The sequence below is a fragment of the Hyperolius riggenbachi genome, chromosome 7 (assembly GCF_040937935.1).
Source record: "Hyperolius riggenbachi isolate aHypRig1 chromosome 7, aHypRig1.pri, whole genome shotgun sequence".
In the NCBI taxonomy this organism is placed as follows: Eukaryota; Metazoa; Chordata; class Amphibia; order Anura; family Hyperoliidae; genus Hyperolius; species Hyperolius riggenbachi.
This window is the reverse complement of record NC_090652.1, coordinates 296,375,819-296,403,568: the sequence shown is the minus strand read 5'-3', so window position 1 is coordinate 296,403,568 and position 27,750 is coordinate 296,375,819. Positions and strand designations below refer to the sequence as shown.

At 44.5% G+C, this 27,750-nt stretch overlaps 1 protein-coding gene across 1 annotated transcript in view; it reads left to right on the top strand.

The window, feature by feature from the left end:
- Positions 1–25,269, top strand: part of RETREG2 (reticulophagy regulator family member 2) — a 40,948-nt gene extending 15,679 nt beyond the window's left edge. The window contains exons 3-9 of the mRNA XM_068246009.1: positions 732–762; positions 870–1,014; positions 6,082–6,166; positions 6,252–6,383; positions 11,939–12,033; positions 14,453–14,588; positions 22,159–25,269. Of these exons, the coding sequence (XP_068102110.1) occupies positions 732–762; positions 870–1,014; positions 6,082–6,166; positions 6,252–6,383; positions 11,939–12,033; positions 14,453–14,588; positions 22,159–22,616 (1,082 nt within the window). The 3' untranslated portion in view covers positions 22,617–25,269. The remainder of the gene's footprint in view (positions 1–731; positions 763–869; positions 1,015–6,081; positions 6,167–6,251; positions 6,384–11,938; positions 12,034–14,452; positions 14,589–22,158) is intronic.
- The last annotated feature ends 2,481 nt before the right edge of the window (positions 25,270–27,750 follow it).

Below are 27,750 nucleotides of genomic sequence, written 5' to 3'. Positions count from 1 at the left end.
CTTCCCTCTCCATAGGTAAGTAACTGTTTTGGTTTTTTGTGCTGGGAAGGAGGAAAAGAAAAAAACACAAGGACACTGGAAGACCAGTAGGTGTTGGATAGGGAAGATACAGTAGGTATGTTAGAAATATACTTAAAAATCTGGGTAGCTAAGCTTGGCAGTCACTCAAGAAAGCTTATGGAGTAGTACCATCACCACTCGGCCTTGGTATATGATGCCCCGCTGCTCCAAAAATAGAACTTTATGGTAAAATCATAAAATTCAACTCTCCAACAGGGGTGATAGTACAGGACAAAAAAAAATGTTGGAGGTGCCCAAACATACATAACACAATTTCAAAGGAAGGTAAGCATTGGTTTACATTCACACAAATCAACAGGTCAGTTTTTTTTTTTTTTTTTTACTTTTTGTTCGACTATTGCACAAAAAGGTAGACAAAGCATTTTGCCTAACTTTGCCCCTAAAGGCATTTTATTGATCCGAGGAAGCCGTCTTGAGCAGCAAAACGTGTTGCCTACCTCTTTGTGCAGTAGTAGAACAAAAAGTTTAAAAAAGACAGACCTGTTGAAAGACAGACCTGTTGATTCTTGTGAAGGAAAGCTAACAGTTCTTAATTTTTATGTATTTTGGTGCACCTCCAACAGTTTTTATCTTTTTTTTATCTGTACTTTAGATTGTTGGCTGGAAAATGTATTTTGGTGAATAAATTGATCCATCTCATTGCTTTACAGTTCAGACGCGGCCTGAACCATCCAGTGACAGGTGAGCACTTGAGAGGGTCTCAGACACCTCGTATGACTTTCTAGTCTCTCTTATTACAGATATGCATAAATGTGCAATCACTCAATGCGATTCCTGTGTGTTTGCAGCGAGACTCTGGCAGCGGTGGGAGGAGTGAGCCAGCCCCGCCTCCTGAGTGTGCGGGAGCTCTGTCACTACCTGGCAGAGACCTGGCTCACCGGTCATCAGTACATCCAGGAGCTGCTGCTCTACAAGAGGCAGAACCCGGGAAAGGTGAGAATGAATGTTTCCTATCCAGACCCCTCAGCAACCCTCACTATGAACTGATATAGAGAAGGGTGGCAAAATATTACCAGTATGGATGTTCATGGACTTGTGGACCATTCCGGGTTGATGCAAAGTGGTATGCTAATTTTATGTAAATTTATGAAGCTTGAAAATGGAGCAATGCTTCTACTACGTTGCTTGAAAATGGAGCAATGCTTCTACTACGTTGCTTGAAAAGTCCATATTAAAGTTGCATACATTTACGTTAAGTAAGGATAAACCTTGGCATTATCTTAGAATTAGTTGCATCTTATTGATCATCCTTAATAAACACTTGATAGAAGATTATTGATAAGTCCCGCCCAGGATTCCTGGACCGCTTACAATATGCCCATTGGAGATGTGTTCACACCTCTTGACTTATGTCGGGGATCGGGACCTGATCCCTCGGGCGACGTCGCTGGGCAGTCTGTACAGATGCGTGCCAGCTGTGTAGTGGACAACGCATTCTGTTGCTGTGCCGGGGGGAGGGGCAGAGGGGCAACCATGAGTGGCGGGAAGTGGCGCAGGCAATGCACTCGGGGTGAGTTGATTCATCGGGCCAGAATGCTTGCGGGTTGGGGGTCAGCAGCCGCTGTACACACGCCTATCAGCTGAGGCGGTCGTTAGAGCATCAGGCCCTGTGCTCACTTTCTGTACGGCTACATAAGTGTCCTTCTTTTGTTTGAGACAATCATTCATGAGTGTTTCATTCAAGTGATAGTTTGCTGCATGTGAAAGTGTCCTCTGAGGTTTACAGCTCTCCTCTTCAGTAATCCAGGAGTCAGGTGGTTGCCATATTGTGGTTCCCAGCGGAACTCTTCCTGCTCATTCCCCTTCTTCACCCACCTCTCCCCCACACTCCATAGGAGAGGACGTGAAACTAGCAGCTGCATTTCTGTACAGTAAAGGTACCCATACGTCTAGCGATATAAGAGCAGCAGATCGACCATGAGATTTGATCAGAGACAGATCTGTGACCTGCTCATACACTGCAGAACGATTCCCGATAGATTACAGCATGAAATGTATATCCAGAATCTGTAAAGCGATGCAGCCTCCGCTGCCTGCTTGGCCATCCCATAAGTATAAAAATGCCCCACAGGTGTCCTCCGCTGTCACCCATTACCACGACTGCTGTAGCACGTGGCGCGTGTGTGATGTCACACACGTGCGCCTGGTGCCACATGGCTGGGGTTCCATTGTGTACATCGCTCTTCGTGATATTGAATGCAGTTACCGTCCATTCAAGCACTTTCGGCCAAGATTGTTCAGCATGTTCCATCGATGCATTTGACTGATGTCGGGCAGACATATTGCTGCACTGATTTTCATCCAATTAGATAAAATGATCGAATTAGATGGTTGATTGGGCCACAATATCGCTAGATGTGTATGGCCACCTTAATTGTGGGGAAACTGTCACCCGAAACTCTCATGAATGATTATTTTGGGTAACAAAGACAGGCCATGCATATTTAGCGTTGCACTAAACCATCTGATATTTCAGCTTCCCCAGACATTCGCATGAGAGTTTCAATCCACTCTATTGTTTCCTTTCTAAATGTCCTCCTCTGTAAGGAGAAATGTCTTGTAGTTTAAAACTCCCCATCACACTGCTATTGTTATATGGTCTAATCGGGATCCCTCCTGAGCGTGAATAGCTGTCCTTTCCCTTACCATGCTAAGCCAGGTGTTCCTGCCTATTAGCCCATCCATTGTTACATTTGTCCTGAAGCCAGGAGTCTTTCCATAGTCTCTGTGCATTTACATAATATTCCTAATGAGCTGTAGTGTATGGCTGGAAAGCTCTGCACACATGTCAGACAATTGTTCTGCAAAATCTAATCAAAGGTTATTGTTCAGATGCAGCACGGCACATAACAATTGCCAGCAGTGAGATGCATTGCCCTGCAAGCAAAATGAGTAATGCCTGGTACACACAATGAGATTTTCTGGCAGATTTAATGCCAGATCGATTATTTCCAGCATGTCCGATTTGATTTCCAATTGATTTTCCATTCACTTCTATGGAAAAACGATTGGAAAGCAGATTGGACATGGTCTAAATAATCGATCTGGCAGCAAATCTGCCAGCAAATCTCATTGTGTGTACCTAGCATAAAGGTTCCTATACATCAGATGATGTGTGGGCAGATCGACCAAGAGACAAATCTCTCTCTGATCGTACCTGATCGGAGACAAATCTGTTGGGCGCCATAAACCGCAAGGCGATTCTCAATCAATTTCAGCTGGAAATCTTTCCGGAGTCGCCTAGTGGCGCCGCCTCAACACCCCCGGGGCTGTCTCCCTTAATGTAAAATGTACCCATCCCATGCATGAATACGTTACTTGTCGGTGTCCTCCGCGCTCTTTGCCCTCTTCCACACACACGCCCCCCCCATATGGTTGCCGGCATATGGCACGTGGCTGTGTGTGTGACGTCACACGTGTTCACGTTATGCCAGCAACCACGTGGGGCGCGTGTGTGTTAGGAAGAGGGAGAAGACAGCGGCGGACACAACAGGTAAAGTATTCATGCATCGGGGGAGCACATTTTAAACTGTGGGGACAGTGCTGGGGATTCCGTCGCGTTCATCGCTCGTCCCAATAATGCACACCCAATCAAGCATGTCGGCCCGCAATTTTGAAGCATGTCCGATCGATACATGCAACCAATTTCGGCATTGTCGATTGGGCAAGCGCATGGTTGCATGTATCGATTGTAAAAAGATGGACTAGTGATGGTGCGGATGGTGTGGAGTGATTGCATATACTTGTGACTCCAAAAGTGGATCTCGGCACATCGGAGACCATTGGTGCAGAAGCATTTACTAAAAATCAACATGCACCATATGAACAGAATAGACAAATTTCCCCTCTCCGCTCTTGACATTGCATCTATTAGGAATGGTTTCCACTTCTTAAAAACTTTCCAGTGCCTTTATCTTTATTCATGCTGGCATCTAGTTTTCCTAGCATCATCAAATGCCTCAGTTCCGTCTTAAAGCCCAATCTACACGATACGATTCTTTGTACGATTCGATTACGATTCTAGTTAAGATCTGATTAAATCCGACATGTCCGATCGGGATTCGATTCAGTTCGATTTGCCATTGTTTTGCAATGGCAAATCGAATTGAATCGAATCCCGATCGGACATGTCGGATTTAATTGGATCGTAAATAGAATCGTAATCGAATCGTACAAAGAATTGTATCGTGTAGATCGGGCTTAAGATCCCTCAGCTATTGTTTAAAGGAAGAGTCAAGTTGACCCATACCGCCTGAGTACTTATTTTATAATGTGTAGACCCTTTAATGCAAAGTTCTGTGTTCCCCCTGTGCGAATCTGGAGGCGTCAGCAGTAGCAACTCACCCGCCACCCATACATCCAAGAGCTCTGAAAGTCCATGCCCTATCCCCCAATATCTTACCACAGGAAGTACCATACTTAAAGCAAACTCTATGGGCTTGATTCACAAAGCGGTGCTAACAGCACGCTGGTGAAAAGCCCTTTATCACGGATAAGTTTAGGTGTGATAAGTTTAGGTATGATAAGTTTAGGTGTGATAAGTTTAGGCACGATAACTATAGCACCAACTGGGTTAGCACCACAGTGCACAGCTGATCAAAAGTTTTTTGCACTAGCAAAGCCTGGTGCACTTCGCATAGAGTTTAATGGCGCTGCTTTGCGTGCGGGACTTTGCGCGCGATCTAAACTTATCACGCCTAAACTGGCTTTTCACCAGCGTGGTGCAATGGTTATCACGCCTAAAGTCTCTGACTGGGTTAGCACCGCTGTGTGAATCGAGCCCTATATCTGCATTTAAAGGGGACCTTAACTGAGAGGGATATGGATGTTTCCTTTTAAACAATACCAGTTGCCTGGCTGCCCTGCTGATCTCTTTAGGTGCAGTAGTGGCTGAATCACACACCTGAAACAAGCATGCAGCTAATCCAGTCTGACTTCAGTCAGAGCACCTGATCTGCATGCTTGTTGAGGGGCTGTAGCTAAAAGTATTAAAGACACAGGATCAGCAAGAGAGTCAGGCAACTGGTATTATTTTAAAAGGAAAAATCCATATCCTTCTCAGTTTAGGTTCCCTTTGAAGAGAGCTTGGATGCTTTCCATGCATTGAAGGGCATCAATGGCTAGAATTACTAGGTAATTCCCGGGAGAGTTGAACCAGGGATTTATCTGTCAACTACCTTTATATTGCTGGGTACACACGATGCGTTTTTTTGGTCGATTTTCCATCTGATCGATTTACAATTCGATTTTCCGATCGATTTCCAGTTCGATTCTGTTATCTTCTCTTATCTATTTCCATTCACTTCTATGAGATTATCTATTGAACCATCTAACACAAAATTGTATGGTGTGTATCTAGCATTAGTCAGGAAGGAATTTTTTCCCTTTTAAAGCTAATTGGCCCAGGCCTTCTAAGGTTTTTCGCCTTCCCCTGGATCAAGTGGGATATGTGCGGGTTCAGGATTGTGGGTTTTTTTTTCTGGTTGAACTTGAACGGATGTTTTTTGTTTTTGTTTTTTTCAACCAAACTAATTATGTACTTTGTTTTGTTTTCTGGAATTGGGCTCTGAAGGGCTGTAATTAGTGAGTAGCATGATTTTAAAGTGAACCCGAGGTGAGAGTAATATGGAGGCTCCCATATTTATTTCCTTTTAAATAATACTAGTTGACTGGCAGCCCTGTTTATGTATTTGGCTGCAGTAGTGTCTGAATCACACCAGAAACAAGCATGCAGATATTGTAGTCAGATCTGACAATAATGTCAGAAACACCTGATCTGCTGCATGCTTGTTTAGGGTCTATGGCTAAAAGTATTAGAGGCAGAGGATCAGCAGGACAGCCAGGTAACTGGTATTACTTAAGAGGAAATAACTATGGAAGCCTCCATATCACTCTCACTGGAGGTTCACTTTAAGCATTGGTACTGCAGTGGGAAGTACTGCAGCTGGTATTTCATCTTTGTATGCACAGTGTATTCATGTTCTTCTCTCTCTGCCTCAGTTTTGTGCCATGGTGTGTTCGTGCTGTGCAGTGCTGGCTGTTGTTGGACATTATGTTCCGGGCATTATGATCTCCTACATAATACGTAAGAGCTCCAAACTTGTTCTAGCCCTACTCTTGCATGTGAAATCTGCCCTATGTGACCACAGCGCCCTCTGTCTTCTTCACAGTGCTCAGCGTCCTGCTGTGGCCGCTGGTTGTGTACCGAGAGCTGATCCAGAGGATGTACACCACTCTAGAACCCGTCCTGATGAAGATAGATTACACCATGAAGGGGGAAGACCTGCCCCGCTCACATAAGAGTAAGAGACGCCATGCCGGGGGAGGGGTGTACCTGCGTCAGTTCTGTTTCTCGCAATAAAGTTCACTGGCCCTTTAAAGTGGACCTGAACTCTTGCACAGGACAGAAGAAAAACATAAAGAATGCACCTTGTGTGTATTTAGAGAGTTTAGCCTGTCTAATTCCACCTTATCTGTAACTAATCACAAGTTGTAATTTGATCTCTCCACTGTCACATGACTGTCTGCCACGGCCAAGCAGCTATTTTGTAAACACAGGATGTTAACAATATGTCTGCTTCAATGAAAGCAGGAAGTAGACACACTACATATGTATTGCAGGATTTGTATCAGATGTAACAAATAAATGTTTTTGTTTAAAGAGGACCTGTCGTGAAAATCCCTACAAATAAGAAGTACATTTCTTCCAGAGTAAAAGGAGCCATAAATTACTTTTCTCCTATGCTGCTGTCACTTACAGTAAGTAGTGGAAATCTGACATTACCTACAGGTTTTGGGCTAATCCATCTCTGCATAGGGGATTCTCAGCAAGGCTTTAATTCTTTATAAAGACATTCCCTGAAAAAGAACTATGCAGTCATGCTGGACAGCCTCCCTGGTCACCGTACACTTTTTTGGCAGATGGACGGAGCAACTGCCATTCACTAAGTGCTTTTAAAAATGAAGAAAACCCCCCTATGAGAAGATGGGCTAGTCCAAAATCTGTCAGTAATGTCAGATTTCTACTACCTACTGTAAGTGACAGCAACATAGAAAAGTAAATTATGGCTCATTTTACTCTGGCAGAAACGTACTTCTTATTTGTGTATGTTTACATGTATTTTAAATTTTAAGATTTTTGCGACAGAGGTCCTTTAAAGAGAAACTGTACTCTAATATTCTTACAATAAAAAGCATACTATTCCTTATGTTCTCCTGTGCCCCACTGTGCTGTTTGTGCCTCTCCCTGCTGCAATCCTGGCTTGTAATTAACAGTTTTAGGCAGTGTTTACAAACAAATGACTGGCTTCTAACCAGAGTATCATAGGCTGAGAACAGCTTACTGTGTGATTCATGCAGAGCTTGGAGAGGGTGTGTAAAGCTTCTGCCAATGACAAGCAGTGCTGCACATTCCACACATTCCAGCCTCTTGCCGACAGACACCACAGAGGAAAGGAGATAAGATTTATTACAGAGACAGTGCAACTAGAAAAGGTTGCAGTAAGACAGACCACATCAGAACAGGTATAGAAACTTATAGAATAGAAAAAATAAGGCTCAAAATTTTGTTACAGAGTCTCTTTAAAGGTTATTATGCTTTTGCGTATCTTTTAGAGCAGAGAGGAAGTTCTGAGTTCCGGTCGGCTTTGAGCTGGGACACCAGCAGTTTTCTGTGTACACGTGTCAGAACACATATATGTGAACTGTTCTACCTGCCAATACGTTTGTAATGCTTTACTGCCGCTATTCTCAGTCTTTTGCTATTGTAAATTTTGCTTAGTAAAAACAAAGATTTCATCATTGGATGAGGTTTTCAGGTATCTACACACCGTAGATTGTCAGCTCCTGTACCAATCCTTCATGATCATTCTGGGTGGCAATCTGATGTGTTGTCCCCAAACAACACCCGACTGTAACCTGTCAAGCGGGCCACTACCGTTTTTGCCTCTGTTAGGCTCAGTTCCCACTATACTGGAAAACAGGCTCTTTTTTTTTTTTTTTTTTTTTTTTTTTTTACCGCATCAGAAAAGTCAAATGCTCTCTTGTGCTGTCCGTGATTTTTCCCAGAGAGTGGATGTGTTCCCGTATAGCGTATGGTGGAAATGCTTCTTCCTCAGGCTCCAGCTGGACCGCAAATGGCCCATCAGAATGGACACTAGTCTGTCCACTCCCACTGGTTGTTGAAGTCTGGCTCAATTGGGACCCTAGTCTAAGCTGCAGCAAACTTCTTCCTGCTCACTCTCCCCTCCAAAAGGGCTGGTTATCACGTGCGCCCAGACAGTGTTAACGACAGTCACAGTGCTTACTGCTTAAAGGGAACCTGAAGCGAGGAAAATGTATTTTAAAATAAACACATTTTGTAGCAGCAAAAGAATATTACATACTAACCTCACCGCCAGTTCCTCTCAGAAGCTCACTATTTTCTTCTTACAGTGATCCCTTCCAGTTCTGACAAGATTTTGCAGGACTGAAATATACCAGTTGTTGTTAGTTATATATCAGCAGCTGTCAGTTACAAGTGAATGTGCAAGGTAATGTCCATGTTTCCCTATGGCTCAATGGGTGATATTACAGCTTAACCGTGTCCTGACCAGGAAGCTGTTTTGGGGTAATGGCCATTTTCAAAATGGAGGACAGAGAATTCCAATGATCACAGTGGACAAATAGGACGCATGAGAGGAGAAAAAGATTGAGTAGTAGACTACACAGAAGGTAAGTATGACCTGTGTACGGTTATTTTGACTTTTTATTTTCAGTTCAGGTTCTCTTTAAGCACTATTCATTCAAATGAATGCGCCAGTACCGATGATAACCGTCAATAAGTGTCGCCCATAGGGATCTGTGACAGTTCCAGGCAGGAGCTTAAAAAGACATGTCTCTTAGCTATAGCTGTGTGGCATGTACTATTTCCATGGTGGTTGTAAGAGTGACTGCAGCAAATGATGTGGCGGGTTCCAGCGTGGGAATGCCTTTGCCTACCACTAAATATCCGGTCTGCTACATTTTTAAAGCAAACTTGTGACTTTTAGTTTCAAAATTACTTTATTCAGTTATCTTCAAAAGGAGCATACAAAATTGTCTGTTAGCTTACAGTGCTTAATCTATATATCACAGTTGTCACAAGGACATGGTACAGTATGAGATAACCAAAATGTTAAAATTACAATAGAAAGAAAAAGAAAAAAAAAACGTACAAGTAAAGGGTACTTTAAATTAACTCAGTATGCCAGTAATGCGGAAAAATTAGTAAAATATCAGAGATTGCTTAGGGTATAGTGGGATATTATGGGTAACCTGTAGAGTTTTGGCTTTGAATTAGTACACTGAAAAGATAAGGTAAATTCATAGATTTATTTTAAAACTGAGCAAGGGTTCATCTGATGTCTGGTGATGTGACGTTTTGGAGCCAAGGTTGCCATACCTTATCAAAATGATGGACTCTCTCTGCACGGTTTGCTTTAATTTTATTCGTTGAGCATAGTTTCATGCATTTTTTTCTAGGACACACCTATAAGTGAGAGTTTGTTGGCGCCATTGGGATGCTATATAGGTTTTTGTAGTGTTAGCTGCAAATTGTATTCGTTTATGGAAGGCATGAGGAATATCTTCCGGCTTGTAACCTAGAAGAAAAATTTAAAGGATCTAGTTGTAGCTGAATCTAAAGGGTTTTGTTTAGAATGTTTACTACTTTAGACCATAGCGGTGCCACCTTGGGACAGGTCCACCACGTATGGTATATTGTACCTAGACCTTGGCATCCTGTGAAGCACGTAGAAGGGTTTTCTGGCGATATTAGATGGAGTGTCGTTGGGACTAGGTAGCTACGATGCAGAACGCTAAGTGAGACTTCATGTTTGTGACCCGAAGGCTGCCTTTTTAGATAGTGTCCATGCATTGCGACCAGTCCTTCTTATCCAACTTGTGACTTTTAGAAAAAGATTAGTCAGATACTTCCCTCAGTAGAGTGAAGCACCTGGGTCATCTAGAGCAGTGTTTCTCAACATTTTATTGGTATGTACCCCTTTTAAAACCCTGAACTCACCAAGTACCCCCTAGCATAGTAAACATTATCACAAGTACCCCTTGACTAATATATATTTAATCGTAGTACATGATAATTAGTTAAAAACTATTTCCAAGCATTTACTACTGCATTTAATTAACTAAAATACTAATTTGGTGTTGTTTAAATAAGATTTATAATTTTCTAAAACTCTAAATTGGTTATTCTTGGTTAAGTATATCAAGCCCAAGTACCCCCTGGAACCATCAGGAGTACCCCCTGGGGTACGCGTACCACACGTTGAGAACCTCTGATCTAGAGTCTCCCCAAATCCTCCTCCAGACCCCCGTAGGACGCCAGGACCGCTGACCCTTCATGGGCATGCTCCTGGCCATGAACGAGCACAGCTGCACTGGGCAGGCACACAGAGTTGCTTGTGCTCGCCCAGTGCCTCTGTGCTATTGTGCAAGCGCAATCCATTTGCAACTGTGCTCCCATTGACAAGCCCTTGTTGATGAGCCTTGCGAGGTCTCAACCCTGGCACAGTGTGGTGGAGAGAAGAACAGGGAATCCTGGATTATACAGTGGCTTCCCTCTATTAAGGTGAGTATCAAACTTTTGCATTTTCTAAAGTCACAGGTACCCTTTAAAGCGGACCTGAACACAGAACTTCCACTCTGCTCTAAAAGATAAGCAACAGCATAATAACCTTTAAAGAAAAATAAAATTTGTTATAACTTACAGAACTCCTGCAGTAAATCTGCATTGTGGCTACTTCCTGCTTTCGTGCTGAATTTCTGTGCTGACACAGCTGAGAGATCAAATTACACTTATTATTTAGTATATTTTAGTATAGCGTCGACTTCTTCCGGAAAGCTGTTCACAGTATATATTGTCTTGTCACTAACTGTCCCTCAGAGGGGCTCACAATCTAATCCCTACCATAGTCATATGTCTATGTATGTATCGTGTAGTGTAAGTTTCGCAGTCTAGAGCCAATTTGGAGGAAGCCAGTGAACTTATCTGTAAGTTTTGGGGATGTGGGAGGAAAGCAGAGTGCCTGGAGTAAACCCATGTAGAAACGGAGAGAACATACAAACTCCTTGCACATAGTTCCCTGGCTGGGACTTGAACCAGGGACCCAGCGCTGCAAGGCGAGAGTGCTAAAGCCCCATCTACACGTTAAAATTCCATGTGTGATCGATCGAATTCAATTGGATCAAATTTGATTGGATCGATTAAATCCGACATGTCCGATCGGGACTCGATCGATAGTGTTGTAGATTTTGCATTGATAACTAACCAAAATTGATCACACTATCGTTCGAGTCCCAATCGGACATGTCGGCGTTAATCGATCCAATCGAATTTGATCGATCGCATGTGGAATTGTAACATGTAGATGGGGCTTAACCACACCACATGTGTGATTGCTTACTGAGGAGGAATTACAGTGACTCTTTTCTCTAACTACACACAGGGAGCAATTCTCTCAGTTGAGGTCTATTTTAACCAATATCGGGTGGCAGTTATGCACACTTTAGACATGCGGCCAATACAACCCCAAATGGCTGCCTCGGCTGAGTTCTGTCTAGTGTGTGTCCATGGCATTACTTCACCCAATCTCAAAAGATGCTTTGGGCAAGATTTACCCCACATGTGTATGTAAAGTTACTATTATTTAGTTACTACTATAGTACATATGTATGTTAGTGACAAGAGTCCAAGGGGGACACAGATTATAGTATAAACCTTATAGAGTCTCTGACTATTTCCAAGTCTATTCTAAACTAGAAAGCCGGTTATGGCAAGTGTGTTATCAGCCTGAGTGACTGTCTTATTTTCCCCTCCTAGAGAGACTGGTGAAGAAGGAGCAGGAAGAGGGGGAGGAGCCCACCGCAGAGACAGACAGTGAGAGTGAGATTGAGCTCTCCGGATTCTCTCCCGAGGTGAGTGACTGACTCATGGCATGAAAACGCTGCAAATGTATCACCTCACTTGTGTACAGTAATTCACTTAGTGTACCTGAGCCGAAGCTGGGGTAAAAACATCTCATAAGTAGGGATAGGGAAGCCTCTGGATCCTCCGGTCCTTCATTGCCACCTACGGACCTCAGGAATTTCTGGGCAGCTCCGTGCTACTGTGCAGGTGCGGCCATGCTCACGTGGCTGCAGCATGGCCAGAATAGGATCCCTGGCAGCAGCAGCAGAGGACAGCTGCCAGAGAGATGGGTGTGCTTAAAGAGAGCCCAAGGTGGGGTTATAAAATCAAATAAAATAAAAAAATACTAGGCTTCCTGTTCCAGAGGGCTGGGCGGATGAGGTAGCCGCTGTCCCCTCCGCTCCGTCGGCCTGCTAGGGCCCACTTCTTTTTTTTTTTTTGTGACTTCTGGGGTCACGACACTGGAAGGAGAGAGATTCTCTCGAAGTGTGCAAGGAGGCGGGGAAGCTGCAGAGGGCGTGGCCAGGGAGAGACAGCTGCTCAACAGCTGTAGAAAGCCCTAGTGGGCATTTAAGCAGGCATATCTCTCTCCTCCCTTACCCTCCGAAATAGTGACAATTATTGCCGCTAATTTTGTGGGGGTTATATCGCGACGTGGGGAGGGTGCAGGGAGAGAGAGGGGCAGAGGCATGTCATGAGGCAGGGAGCATGCCATTTTATTTTTTTATAATGCATGCCTATAAATATACTTTCTATAGGTTGCTACATAATCAAATACATCTTCCCACCCCCTCAAAAAAATACACATCTTCCAAAGACTATCCTAACTCATGGAAGACAATTAGACTACTACTATTTTATTTACTGCATGCTTACTGCTAAAATACCACTTGTTTTACCTCACTTTATGCATTTACCTCATGTTTTACCTCATGTTCGGAAAGGGAGAAAAATCTTTCAGAATTGCTAAAAAAAAAAAAACGAGGAAAATACCTCATGAGGTATTTTACCTCCCAAAAAATATTTACCTCACATAGCTACCAGAATTGAGGCCAATGTATTTCAATGGAGATGCAGAGGACTATTGAAAAAACACAAACGCTATCCCAAAGGCATGCAGAACGCATCCAAAAATGTAGAAACGTGAAATGCAGAAAACGCATGCTTTTCCGCACTGCCTAGTGTGCTCCTAGCCTCAGTGTGTTATTGCATGATTTGTGGAAGAACAAAGTGAGAAGGTGCAGTGGTACCGATTTTATCTATACCACCACAAGACTATTAAAGGGAAGGTTCAGGGAGGGTGGATAAAAAATAAAAATCAATTTCCACTTACCTGGGGCTTCCTCCAGCCCGTGGCAGGCAGGAGGTGCCCTCGCCGCCGCTCCGCAGGCTCCTGGTGGTCTCCGGTGGCCGACCCGACCTGGCCAGGCCGGTTGCCAAGTCGGGCTCTTCTGCGCTCCAAGTCCTTGTACTTCTGCGTCCCACGCCGGCGCTCTGACGTCATCGGACGTCCGCCGGGCTGTACTGCGCATGCGCAGTAGTTCTGCGCATGCGCAGTACAGCCCGGCAGACGTCCGATGACGTCAGAGCGCCGGCGTGGGACGCAGAAGTACAAGGACTTGGAGCGCAGAAGAGCCCGACCTGGCAGCCGGCCTGGCCAGGTCGGGTCGGCCACCGGAAGCCTGCGGAGCGGCGGCGAGGGCACCTCCTGCCTGCCACGGGCTGGAGGAAGCCCCAGGTAAGTGGAAATTGATTTTTATTTTTTCCCCACCCTCCCTGAACCTTCCCTTTAATAGAAAAATGGAACAGTTGCCCAGATCAAGAATTCTGATTGGTTGCTGTGAGCAACTTCTTCACTTTTGCACTAGTTTTGCTTCCCCTAGTGTTGATAAAGCTTCCCCAGTTTGTTTTACTTTATGCTTTGTGCAGATCTATGAACCAGTGAGACAAATGGAGAAAGGAGGATTCTGGGCATCTTTTACCCCAAGCTGTATACTGTTACCATGGTTATCAGCAAGTCTAGTAATGTAGTAATACAATAAACTTGCATTACTGGTTTATGCCCATTTTACAGTGCTATCATGTGGCTGTCATTGTTCACAGTAAGAAATTACTCATCAGTAGCCTGTATGCATTCTTTGTGTGTGCTGAAGTGCTGATAACACCTGCATGGGGTTGATAAGGTCAGCAGACGCACAATTTTATAGGAAAGAGGACATTGCAAAAGTGGTAAGGAACATGTCAGAAGCTAATTTTTGAAGCATAGATCAGCATATACTGCCATTTGTATAGGCACGCATGGAGGCAGCAGAGATCAATGCTAGAGATCAAGTACAGATGGCGTCTAAAAAGGGGTTGTTATAAAGCACGATTCCTCTTGACGAGTATGAATGAGATTTGATGTTTTCTGTGAATGTTCCCTTGCAGATGGATGTGAGGCTGACGGCCCTGGCCCTCTCGATTACTGACTCTGAGCTGTCAGATGAAGAGGCCTCTATCCTGGAGAGTGGCGGTTTCTCCGTATCCAGGGCAACTACCCCGCAGCTAACTGACGTGTCAGAGGGTGAGAACACTGCGCGTAATCCTGCATGGACAAAGCGGTCTAAAGATTAATGATCAGTATCTTAAAGAGGAACTCCAGTGAAAATAATGTAATAAAAAAGTGCTTCATTTTTACAATAATTACGTATAAATGATTTAGTCAGTGTTTTGCCCATTGTAAAATGTTTCCTCTCCCTGATTTACATTCTGACATTTCTCGCATGGTGACATTTTTTGTACTGCTGGCAGGTGATGTCAGTGGAAGGAGATGCTGCTTGCTTTTTTGGCAGTTGGAAAAAGCTGTAAACGGCTGTTATTTCCCGCAACAAGGCTCCCGCAGTGTGATCTCAGGACCTTGGTCATGACATCACACTGTGGGAGGGGTTTTACCCCAATATCAGCCATACAGAGCCCTCTGATGATCCGTTTTGTGAAAAGGTAAAGATTTCTCGTGGGAAAGGGGGTATCAGCTACTGACTGGGATGAAGTTCAATTCTTGGTTACGGTTTCTCTTTAACCACTTGACCCCATCTGGACGGATATATCCGTCCAGATAGACTGTGCTGCTCCTGCAGCGTGGTGCGCGCTCCCGCTGCCTGCTGCTAGCCCCCCGATCAGTGAATGGGAATATAATTCCCATTCACCGATCTAAGCCCCCCGGAGAAATACCGACGCTTTCTAAGCAGAGAGCTCAGTATTTCTGCCCGGAAAAAAAAATGTACAGCCTCCTAATAGTTCCTGGCAGCGTCATCTTACGCTCCATGAACTTTTTTCACTGTAAACTGCACCCACATACATTTTTTAAATAAAGAATTACATTATATTACATCTAAATACACGGTAGCTGTTTACCTCCCAAACTAAAATCACCCACATACATTTTTTAATTAAAAAATAAATAAAAAAAAATTACAATTAAAAAAAAAAAACTACATAAATAGTTACCTAAGGGTCTAAACTTTTTAAATATACATGTTAAGAAAGCATCTTATTCATTTTTTTTAATCATAAGCTTGTAAATAGTGATGAACGCAAATTGATAAAATGCACCTTTATAAAATATCGGTGCCATAAATTGGGATAGGGACATAATTTAAAAGCCGTAATAAGCAGGACAAATATGCAAATAAAATACATGGGTTTTAATTACGGTAGCATGTATTAATTTTAAACTACAATGGCCAAAAACTGAGAAACAATGATTTTTTTTCCATTTCTTTCTTAATCTTCCTGTTAGAATGGATTTAGAAAAAAATAATTCATAGCAAAATGTACTACCTAAAGAAAGCCTAATTAGTGGCGGAAAAAACAAGATATCGATCAATTAATTGTGATTAGTAGCGATAAAGTTATTGGCGAATGAATGGGAGGTGAACGTTGCTCGGATGCATGAGATTTGTGGGCTGAAGTGGTTAAACAGAAAGTGGCATCACCCAGGGGATGCCAAATATCAAATAGCTTTATTCAGTAACAAACCCCCTACCCTTTAAAAAAAAAAAAAAAAAAAAACAATGATCACATCAGTCTAGCCTGGGAGGGAGAAGCCAGTTCAAAATTGATAGAGAAAAAACACAATCAATACGACAGACGCACACACCTGTTAACCAATTACTAGCAGCAATTTTTATTGTACATTAGTAGCTGTCTGTGGAGATACAAATTGCTACTGTTGTGATACAGTTAGGAACATTTTTTTTTTTTCAGCCTAGACCTTATTCAGTAATTTTTTTTTCTCCTGCATTTTCTAACTAGAGATGTTTTCATACCTCAATAAAATACTTTTTCAGCCCCCAGCAATTCAAAAAAAGTGCCTAAAGCCGGTTGTTCCAAATCTTGACACCTGAAGTGAGAGTTATATGGAGGCATCCATATTGATTTATTTTTAAACAATACCAGTTGCCCGGCAGTCCTGCCGATGTTTCTGGCATCAGTAGTGTCTGAATCGCACACTTGAAACAAGCACGTGGCTAATCCAGTCACACCTCAGTTAAAAACTCTGCATGCAGAGGATCAGCAGGACAGGCAGGTAATCAGCATTGTTTAACCCTTTAGCAGCCAAATAAAGTAAAACTTACTGGCTGCAAGGCCAACATTTTTCCTGCTGCTGGAGAAGTGTGCCTTCCCCAGCAGGCTAGCAGGGTACAAAATGCAAAAAGTTTCCCATAAAGGACTCAACCCTTTAAGCATAAATAGCACTTGACAAAGGGTGACTGGCCCTAAAGGCCCATAAAGCAGGGCTTTTCAGCCAGTGATACTTTGCTGTTGGCCAGGTGGTTCATTCCAAGTTTGCCTGCCACTTAATTGCCCGCCTGCCGCTTGTCCTGTCCTGCTGCTTGCTGCCCTGCGGCATACTTCAGACTTTAGATCAGCGGTGAGGAGACAACCAGGCGAATGGTGCACAATGACGGCGGGTATGCTTCAAATACAGAAGTAGTATACTTCAAATGCAATAAAGTGACATCACTGCTCACTGCCGGTATTTGAAGTATACGTGCCGTCACTGTGCACCGATATCTCTGTACTGCGGACGGGTTACCAGTAATCTGAGGTTTGAACTATTCTGCAGGGCAGCACAGCGAGGAGCGAATGAGGGGCAGCCGAACTTTGTGGTGAGTCACTGCCCAGCTATCTGGTGGTGAGGGGAGGCTACCGATATTGGCTATCTACCAACAGATGGCCAATAATGGCCATCTGTAGGCTAGCAATCTAATTTTAATCATTTTCCCTATCAATGCCTCCTGCTATTCCCCTCCCATATGCCCCCTCCCCCCTCTTTTTCTTAATGTGTACCTGTAAGAAAAAAGTGCCCCTGGGGGTACTTAAGGAGGGGAAAGCCTCTGGATCCCAAAGAGGCTTCCTCCTCAGTAGAGGGCATCCAGGGCTGGGACACCCCCCCCCCCCCCCCCCCCCCGAATATCTCCTTGTCGGCGTGAGTGAATGCGCAGTATCGGCTCTTGGCTCAGCTCTGGTGGAAACAGCCGAGCCTGATCAGGTCCTATCTACTGCCCAGACACACTGGTGGTACTTGACATTTTTCAGGCGATAAAAGTGGTACAGTTAGTGAAAAGGTTGAAAAGCCCTGCCATAAAGGACTCGACCCTTCAAGGGTAACTTGAGAAACGGTGACTGGCCGAAAGTTGTACAGGTTTTTATGCTGTACCACCGCTTGTAAAATGCATGAAATACTTGGATATTTATTCTTGGAGGGTTGAGTCCTTTATAGGAAATGTTTTGCATTATGTAGACTGATTCATGAGAGGCTTGATGGACCTCGCTTCCCACTAGACTCCCTGCTATCTGCTGCTCTCCTGAGGCCGGTGGACACTTGGTCTAAATAGGCTATCAGAGTATGCAGAGTGGCCGGCAGGGAGCTTTTCCAGATACCTGTCCGGACGGCTGGATCGGCTCCTTCTTCCTCAACCGCGCCAGCGACGTACTCCCGACTGTCTTCTCTGTTCCGATCACATGGCATGACGTGTCATCGAGATCCAGGAGACCATATCAACGTTACAGTGCCACCCCATGGTGGAGGAGGGGTAATGGAAGCATTTCTTCCATCACCCCTCTTCCAGGAGCTGGAACAGTGACACGGTCTTCTGGATACCGATCATGTCATATCATGTGACCAGATGTGATCGGGACCCTGAAGACCTGTGGGAAGTTCAGAGCCGCCGGTGGAGGAAGCGAAGAAGCCGTCCAGGACAGGTAACTAAAATTGCTCCCTGCCACACACTAGGCAGCCAAACAAGATGAGCTGACAGAGGTTTAGAATGCACCGCAGCTTTCAAACGATAACATTTGTTTGAAACTGCTTAAAAGACACTGAAGCAAAAAAATAAATAAATTATGATATGAATTGGTTGTGTAGTAGGGGTAACTACTAGAACTGATAGCAAAAAAAAAAGATTCTCATATTTTTATTTTCAGTTATACAGCTTTTTTATAACATTGCATCATTCTGCTGGGTTTACACCATACAATTTTCTGTTATGCTGGGGATACACGATACGTTTCTGTACCGTGTATCCAGCAGCTGATGCCGGGAGCTGATAATATTCAGCAAGTCCGATGACCCCGCTGGATCCCCGCTGGTGGAAAATGGCGGGGAATCGAGCGGCTGATAAGGAGTGCCAGCGGGGATCGATCCACGCGCAGACGAGCGGGGACGCGCCGTGTATGCCCAGCATTAGATTTACCTGCCAGATAGATAAAGTTCAACATGTTGGAAATGTATCTATCTTACGATCTATCTGCCGAGCAATTAGGCATTGTTCTACTCAGCAGGAGATAATGACCATTCTCTACCGAAAATAATCTAATTATGCATTGCAACAGTAAATCTAACAGAAAATTGTATGGTGTAACCCAGCATAATACTTGCAGTTTACACATTACTCAGCATTCTAATGCTAAACATACACGGTTCAAGAATGTCCTTATCAATCGAGCCGCTAATGGCGCGATTGATAATATCAGACAGGTCCGATGACCCCCCGGGATCAATACGAGGGGGGACGCGACGGCATCAAGCCGCTGGCTAAACTTATCGTGTATGCCCAGCCGTGGGCATACACGGTTAGATTCTCCTTATCAATCGAGTCGCTGATGGCTTGATTGATCATTTCCGACATGTCCGATTGCCCACCGGATCGATTCCCCACTCGATACCCGCGGAAGATAAGGAAGCGCCCGTGGGAATTGATCCAGGCGCACGCGGGGACGCGGCGGGTGTCGATCCGGCGGCTAATCAAGCCGCAGAAACGGTTTGAGTATGCCCAGCATTAAAGTTTTTGCAGACCAGGCAGTGAACTTTTGACCTGGCCTGAACGGTTTTCTGCAAAAGAAAAACACAATACAGCTGAGATAACCTAATCAGAAGTCAGAGCTCTCCAGGACTTTCAAAGTCGCAGAGCTCAATGGCTATTTGCATAGATAACTGGAGATTTTTAAAGGGGCCCATACACTTACCGATTTTCCTGCCGATATACAGCCGATTCGATCACTGTGATCGAATCGGCTGTGAAATCGTTGCGCAAACGCTGACCAAACGATCGATTTCCGTCCGAAATTGATCGTTCCCGACGGTTCCCGTCATTCCGTCCGTGCGGTGCAGAAGATTTCCCTCGATCACCGGTGGGTCGGGAGTGCATTGATAGCGGCGTTCGAATGCCCGACGACCGACGCTAACGGCAATACATTACCTGATCCGGCTGGGGCGAGCCCCCACTGTCACCGCTGCTCCTTCACCGCTGGGTTCCGGGTTACTGGCTACTTCCTGTCCCTGCAGGTAGTTTAAATAGTAGAGTGCCCTCTACTGTTTAAACTTCCCTGGACAGGAAGTGAAGCCAGCCGGTCTGAAACCCGGAGCGGAGAAGAAGACAGCGGAGACCGGCGGACTTGCGCCGGCCGGATCAGGTAATGTACAGCTGGCGGGAGGGGGGCGGCAGCTTCACAGATTGTGATCGGTTTCATGCTGAAATCTATTCACAATCTGTTTGCAGTAAAGGCAGCCATACGATCCCTCTCTAATCAGATTCGATCAGAGAGGGATCTATCTGTTGGTCGATCTGATGGCAAATCGACCAGTGTATGGCCACCTTAACTCTTCCTGTACTGGAAACAAATATTAGACTTGTGTCTCTACTCCTAATGCTTTATTTCTTAAGGGGCCCATACACTAAACGATTTTCCAGCCGATATACAGCAGATTCGATCACTGATCGAATCTGCTGTGAAATCGTTGCACAAACGTTGACAGAACGATCGATTTCCATTCGAAATCGTTCCCGTCGATCCGTCCGTGCAGAAGATTTCCCTCGATCGCCGGCGGGTCGGGAGTGCGTTGATAGCGGCGTTCGAATGCCCGACGACCGACGCTAGCGGCAATACATTACCTGTACCGCCGGCGCGTGTCACCGCTGCTCCTTCTCCGCTGGGTTCCGGCAGGCTTCACTTCTTCCTGTCACGACAGGAAGTTTAGTTCAGGGAAGCTGCAGCCCTGGAGCCCAGAGCGGATAAGAAGACAGCGGAGACCGGGGGACTCGTGCCGGCCGGATCAGGTAATGTATGCAGGGGGGGTCAGCGACAGCTTCACAGATATTGAATCGATTTCATTCTGAAATCGATTCACAATCTGTTTGCAGTAAAGGCAGCCATACGATCCCTCTCTGATCAGATTCGATCAGAGAGGGATCTATCGGTTGGTTCGATCTAATGGCAAATCGACCAGTGTATGGCCACCTTTAGCTCTACTACACAACCAATTCATTATATCATCATTTTTTTTTTCCGCTTCAGTGTCTCTTTAAAGGTGAAAAGGAAATGCATGTCAGCCTCCATTTTTTTTTTTTCTCTTCAGGTTTTCTTTAACCACTTTATGACTTTTTCACTTGCTTGCTAAGTGCTGATTAGGCATCCTGTATATAAGATGAGAAAACTTGTGCTTGAGGAAATCCAGGAGAAAAGTGTATTGAACCAACGTTTGTTACTATGGAGAATGTATTTTACAAGAAGTAAGGATTGTGGAAGTGATTAGATTGGGAAACCAGTGCTGTTTACGTATTTGTAGAATTCTAATGAAACCTGCACATTACACTGCAGCTATTGCAAATACTGGTAGATTTAGAGTGAACTAGTGAAATAAATGACACTACAGATAATTCAATAGAGAGACTACCAGAACTCTTAAACCCCCTTGTTTTCTTAAAGAAGTGCTCCAGCCTTTCCAATTCCTGAGCCTTTGCTGGGGATGCTGAAGGATTAGCCGGGGATGTTGATTAGAGGGGAGAGAACTTTTATTTTCAATCAGACAAACTTTGATAAACCAAAAAAACAGGAAAATTTATAGTGGTATTATATTCTAAAAACAAATTTCAGTAACTACTCTTGGTTACATAAAAGAATTTTCAAAGCATTCTCAAGTATTCCCTGCAGTAGAAGCTTACTCATCTCAGGTCATCTGCAGAGGCAACAATCTCCCTGGGCTTGTGTCTTCACTCTGCCCCCTCCCTCTGCTGAAGTAACTCAGCTGTTGCCAGGGCGATGTGTCTGTTCAAGGGAAGGGGGGGGGGTGAAGACACAGACAATGGGAGGGTCTTGCCTTTGCCAATGACAAGAGATAAGCTTCTAATGCTATCTGTAGTGAAAATAAATGATTTTATACACATGGAATACTTGGGAATGCTTTCAAATGTTCTTTTTTGTAACCTTGAGCAGCTACTGGAATTTTAGTTTTGGGAGAATTATCCCACTTTAAGAGAAAGGAAACACAACCACAACCTGTAACGCAGCATTTTGTATGCAACTGGCAAACATAGCTGCCCCCACTCTTGCTGTGTGTTGCCGATTTCATATATAGTGTCAGTGTTCACCAGCCAGGTGGCATGAAAAGGTAGCCGGGTGGGGCGAAAGCAGAGAATGCAGGGCCGGTGAGTAACTATGCTTACAGCATAGGAGGAGGTAAGCCGTGACAGCCGGGTGGTCACAAAAACTAGCCGGGTGAAGCACCTGGGTAAAAGAGCATGGGGAGAACACTGAGTGTAATATAAATGGGCTCGCTTGGACATTTGTTTTACGCCTTCTCTTGCTTCTAGACTTGGACCAGCCAAGCTCGGTGCCTGAGGATTCTCTCGCTGCCACAGACCCCTCCGATTCCCCCCTTTGGTTAGGACGCCGCTCCGGAGACGGGAAACACCTGCCAGCTTCTGAAACTTCACTTTTACCCACACAACCCCTGACCCTGAACCGTGAAGAGCTCCTGCCAGCCTTGACCTGCCCGCTGCACTTTGTCAACACACATTTCAATGGGAAAGGCCAAATGTCAGGACCGGAGAGTGAAATTCAGGCCCGAAGCCAGGAGGCCACCCTGCAGAGCCCAGTCACAGCTCCCAGCCGCCCGGGACTCTCGCGTCCTGAAAGTCAGGATTCCGGAGGAGACGGGGAGGATTTTGAGCTTCTGGAGCAGGGAGAGCTGGATCTGATGGAGGAGGAGCTAGAGCAAGCTGAGAAGCAGTTAGCCTCCCATCTAAAGCCGGAGGACCCGGATTCCTAGGTCCAGTGAGCCGAGGGGAAAGCCACGCCTCCCTTCACACTGCCGGCTCCAACGCTCAAGAAGGTTTATAAGCTGCTGTGCGTGCTGCCCTCTGCAGGATGACAGTGGTATTCACGCTGGGCATTGGCTAAAAGCACAGTTCATGACCAGTTTTCTCTATAGAGAAAGCGTTTTTGTTTTTTTAATCCAAACTAACCACCCCTGCCTTTTTAATTTCACCCCGTAAACTTGCATATATAGTGTTATTACATGCATATAATAATCTGTTCTTTTGCAGAACCCTCCCCCCTTCCACTCTAGCTAATCCAGTCCACTTGGGTCAATGGCCGATAAACTGGCTCACCCAAATGATTGGTTATCTGACTTGGGGCTGGTTCACACGGGCGTCTGCTGAGCTTTTGCTTGGTATTGCGTTCAAACGCCAGCGTTTAAAAGCTAGCTTTTAAAAAGGCGTTCAAGGCTAGCAGTTCTGGTCTCTGCTATTGTTTCCTCGCGTTTACTGCCTCTGAAAGCAGCATGTTGCTTTTGAGACTAGACGCAACGCTGGGATCTACTGACAGGCTTTCATGAAAGCCTGCAAAAGCCAGCTCTAAACGCTCCCATTCACTTGCATGGGATGGCAGTAGATCCCAAAAAACGCTGCGTCTGAAACGCTGCGTTAAACGCCACAAAAACGCCCGTCTGAACCAGCCCTAAGTCTCTGTAAGAGTGTTACGCTGGTATGTGGATTTGAATTCTGCTCTTTGTTGACCCCCACTTGTTAGTTGCAGCTGCCCTCAAACAAATCTCCGGTGAATACTCCCCTTTAAGGTGGCCACTAACGATCCAATTTCTAGTGAAAAATCGAGCGATCAGACAATTGTGATCGAAAGTGAAATTGTTCACTATGCCATCAATGAACCAATCTTTGCTTCCTATCTATCTTATCCAACAAGAAAATCCAAATTTTGGTTCAATGAAAATCCAATCGGACAACTGTTTTCATAATTGTTCGAAATCGATTGTGCCCATCAACAGAGCTTACTCACAACCAAGCTGATCAGAATTTCTGGTCGCTTGAATGATTTTTCGCTAGAAATTGGACCGTCGGTGGCCATTGTAGATAGTGAAGGGGGACTCCAGAAAGGGCTTGTACAATAATCGATATGCATGCTGTCGCTGCTTTACCCCAAACCTTTCTGTCCAGTTTTTTTTTAATTTTTTTTAAGTTAATTTATTTTTTTACCCACCAGATTGGACAGAGAAATGCTGAAGTGATGTTTTTGAATTTCTTTTTTGTCTTTTTATGTGTTGTTGAAACGCAAACTGATTTGCACATAAACATTTTAGCGAATGCAGATAAAATTTCTTTGAAAACCATATACCCAGCTTAACCCCGTCTCGTCCAGTCACGCCCCATTTCCCGACAGTGGTCTGAAAAGAGGAAAGGAAATATTTTGATTAGTTGCTGTGGACTTCTTCATTCGCCCCCCTCTATTTCTCTTTGATTGTCCCCAGTATGATCCAGTGATGCCACAAGCCAAATTTTATTCTATAGGAACCTCTACTCTTTAAATATGCTAAATTGGTGCCACAATACCCTCTGTTCAATTCGTGTATATACTGGCAATCTAGTGAAGATAGAGAGGTAGGAGCAATTTTGGGTAATTTAGCATAATTACACGTCTATACGGCACATACGACAAAGCCTTTGGTTCCTTGTGAATATAGAGGTGGTATCATTTAATATGTCCATAGAAATGGTGCCTCTTTGGGTCACTGGTCCACTTTTTAAGAGCATTTCCAAGAAAGTACAAATCTCACATTTTAATTGTTCCCTTCCTGCCGGCAGCATGTACTCTCGCCTAGTGTTCTCTATGAGTAGCTACTCGTAATTGAAATGTAACTTAGACCACGCTGCCAGCAGCCGAGGGGGAGTTAACTTGCCTATGCCTCCGCCTATAGACGATGTGTTCCACCCGCTGGCCATGTAAATCCACTACTTCCTTATTCCGGATTTGAAGGAGGAAGTAGTGTAGTTACGTGGCTTGTGGGTGGAACGCATCATCTATAGGGGGGGCATAGGTAAGTTAACTCTCCTTGGCCGCGGGCAGCATTATCTATTTTTAAATTTAGATTACGAGTAGCTGAGAGCAACACTACTCTCACCTTGCAGCGCTGGGTCCCTGATTCAAATCTCAGCCAGGGCACCATCTGTATGGAGTTTGTATGTTCTCCAAGTGTCTGCATGGTAGGTTTATATTGTGAGCTCCTCTGAGGACAGTCAGTGACATGAGTATGTACTCTGAAAAGTGCTGCAGAAGATTGCAGAGATATATAAATGCATATTAATAACATTTTAGTCTTCTCCTTCCACCTGCTGGACTAAAGACGAACCAATAAAATACAGGTGTCTCCAAGGGAATGTCTGGCTGCAATACCAGACTTCACCAGCAGATGTCACTTGTGAAATCGATCAATTACCGTCTCAATCTCAAAATCTCTCAGAATCTCTGGGAGGCAGTAATCCCTCTCTCCCACTGTACAGAATCACCCCAGATGAATCCGGTCTACATTTTTATGTGAAATCCCATTAAGGTTTCAAAGTGTAAAGCGATATTTCTGCTTATCCATAGGTATGTGCACCCTGCAGGTACCTCTAAAGCCCCATCTACACGATTACGATTCTATTTACGATCCGATTAAATCCGACATGTCCGATCGGGATTTGATTCGATTCAGTTTGATTTGCCATTGTTTTGCAATGGCCAATCGAATCCCGATCGGACATGTCGAATTTAATCGGATCGTAAATAGAATCGTAATCGTGTAGATGGGGCTTTAGAGGTACCTGCAGGGTGCACATACCTTTCCATGCAGGCTATGCTTTGCTTGTGTATATAGAGACTTAACGCCTGGGGATACTGAACTGTACATATTGTCACCCCCGGACCTCAACTAACATTGGCGATGTAACCTTTTACAGCTTGAGCAGTGGATGGTATGAAGTCTGCCGGCCTGTTTTTCCACTGTCCATCTCACCCCTGCAGGGGAGAAAAAAAGCCATTGTCAGGCTGGAGTAGTTATGGTGGGAAGCATTCTGCCCCTTCCCCCCCAATTCAGGAGAGAAAATGGGTGTTTGTACCTTTTCTAGTTGTCAGAATATGCATTTCGCCATCAATTAACAACAAATATATAGTAGATTTAATCTCTGAAAACGTAAGTTACATAACGAGACCATTACACAAGCAGGGTGATGAGAATTCTGGGGACTTCTGTACACAAATGGTATGCCGTTGCCATGGTTTCAAGGAAGTGAATTCTAACATTTTTAAAAAGCAGTCTGAATTGGACCGACAGTTCCTACATGTGTCATTTAAATCTAAGGAGAGTTTGTTTTTTCCTGCAGTGCTTTTCACGCTATATATTGTTTTCCTTACAAAGTCGCACAACACTCGTCAGAATTTAGTGTAACAAAGTCACAATATTGCTCTCGGGAATTTCTCTGTGAATTGTATCCTGTGGAAGAATGACCCATAGTGTTTATTCAGAGACTTCAACATACCAGTTCAACATTAAAATAAGGTGCAGGAAATTTTATTATGTAAGCTAATAGAAGGAGCAAAGGTTTCCATGACAGCCGTCTACTGATAGCATTGAAATCCCTCAGTTGTTCAAGAACTTCAAGCTCCTGCAAAGCTCTGCAGGGCATGCTGGGGCTTGTAGTTCCTCAGCACCTGGGGGTTGTGCTTCTCGTAACCTTGCTCTGATCCGTGCAGTCCTGTGTGTGTGTGATGAGTTGGGTACATGTGAGTATTTGTGTTCATAATTCCCTGTATATACAGTCGTGTTTGTAGAGTTGTTTAGTTGTATCTGTCAGTATGTGGGTTACGTACGACAGTATACAGTTTATATGTCTGTACAGTGTATTATAATATGACTAAACCAAACAAATGGAGAACCTTTTAATTAGATCGCTTGTGTTTCCCCATCTCTCTAAATAAACTCATTAATGTTATTACAAAATTCTTGCATTATTGTCTTTTTATTTATGAAGGTTTTTTTGAGATATTCTTAACCCTTTGGGGACCGGCTGCCTGACCAGGCCATTTTACATAAGGGGGGGGGCAATCTATAGATGGCTGGGCCTGGTGTCCCCCGTATTGCCAGCAGCCTTTACTCACCTCCCAGGCTCCAGCGATGAGCAGCTCTAGCCCCCTCCGCTCTGCACGGCATCCTCACTTGCACTGCCATTAAGTTTTGGGTCACGGCTTGATGACGTCATCAAGCCGGGACCCGACACTTACCGTAAATCAGAGCGAGCGGGAATGCCGGCCAGAGTGAAGGTGAGTGGATCCTCCTCTTCCCCTTAGACCGCCATTCCGCTGGCGATCGTAGTGATCAGGAGCCAATCGTGATGGCTCCTGATCACTGAGGGGAGACATCAGCTTTCATGACAGCTTAATCTCCCCTTCTGGGTGCGCACGATCGCGTCAGGGGCGAAAATGGCAGGTGGCGTAAATCCTACGCTGCATCAGGCTTAGACAGCCACAAGTGCGGTGTAGGATATTTACTACACGCAGTGCCCACAAGCTTAGAGTCCATGGCCCATATGCAATTCACTTTTTCACTTGAGTTTTCTCTTAAGTGATATTATCACTACTTGTACATAGAATGCCTTTTAAACAACCAGCAAGCAAACACAGGCTCAAAATAATTTTAACAGTACTATTTTAAATCAAAGTTGAAAAATATCTCCTAGGAGAAAACTCAGGAGAAAAAGTGAATTGCGTACGGGCCCCATGTTGCATTTTAATTTCACACGGTTCTTGTTTTGTAATTAGAATTTGTCCCGTAATGGCTATCTAGGTTCATGTTTTTGCTCACTGAGGGCTGGTGCACACCGAACGGGTTTTTTAGCGTTTTTGCAGCTGCTTGCGGATACGCTTGGTCAATGTATCTCGATGGGGTGGTTCACACCAGAGCTGGAGGCGTTTTGCAGAAACGCATACTCCCGGGCTGCTGCAGATTTTGGATTGCGGGGGCGTTTCTGCCTCCAATGTAAAGTATAGGAAGAACACAAACCGCTCTGTAAAACGGCATTTCAGAGCGGTTTGCCAGGCGTTTTTGTTACAGTAGCTGTTCAGTAACAGCT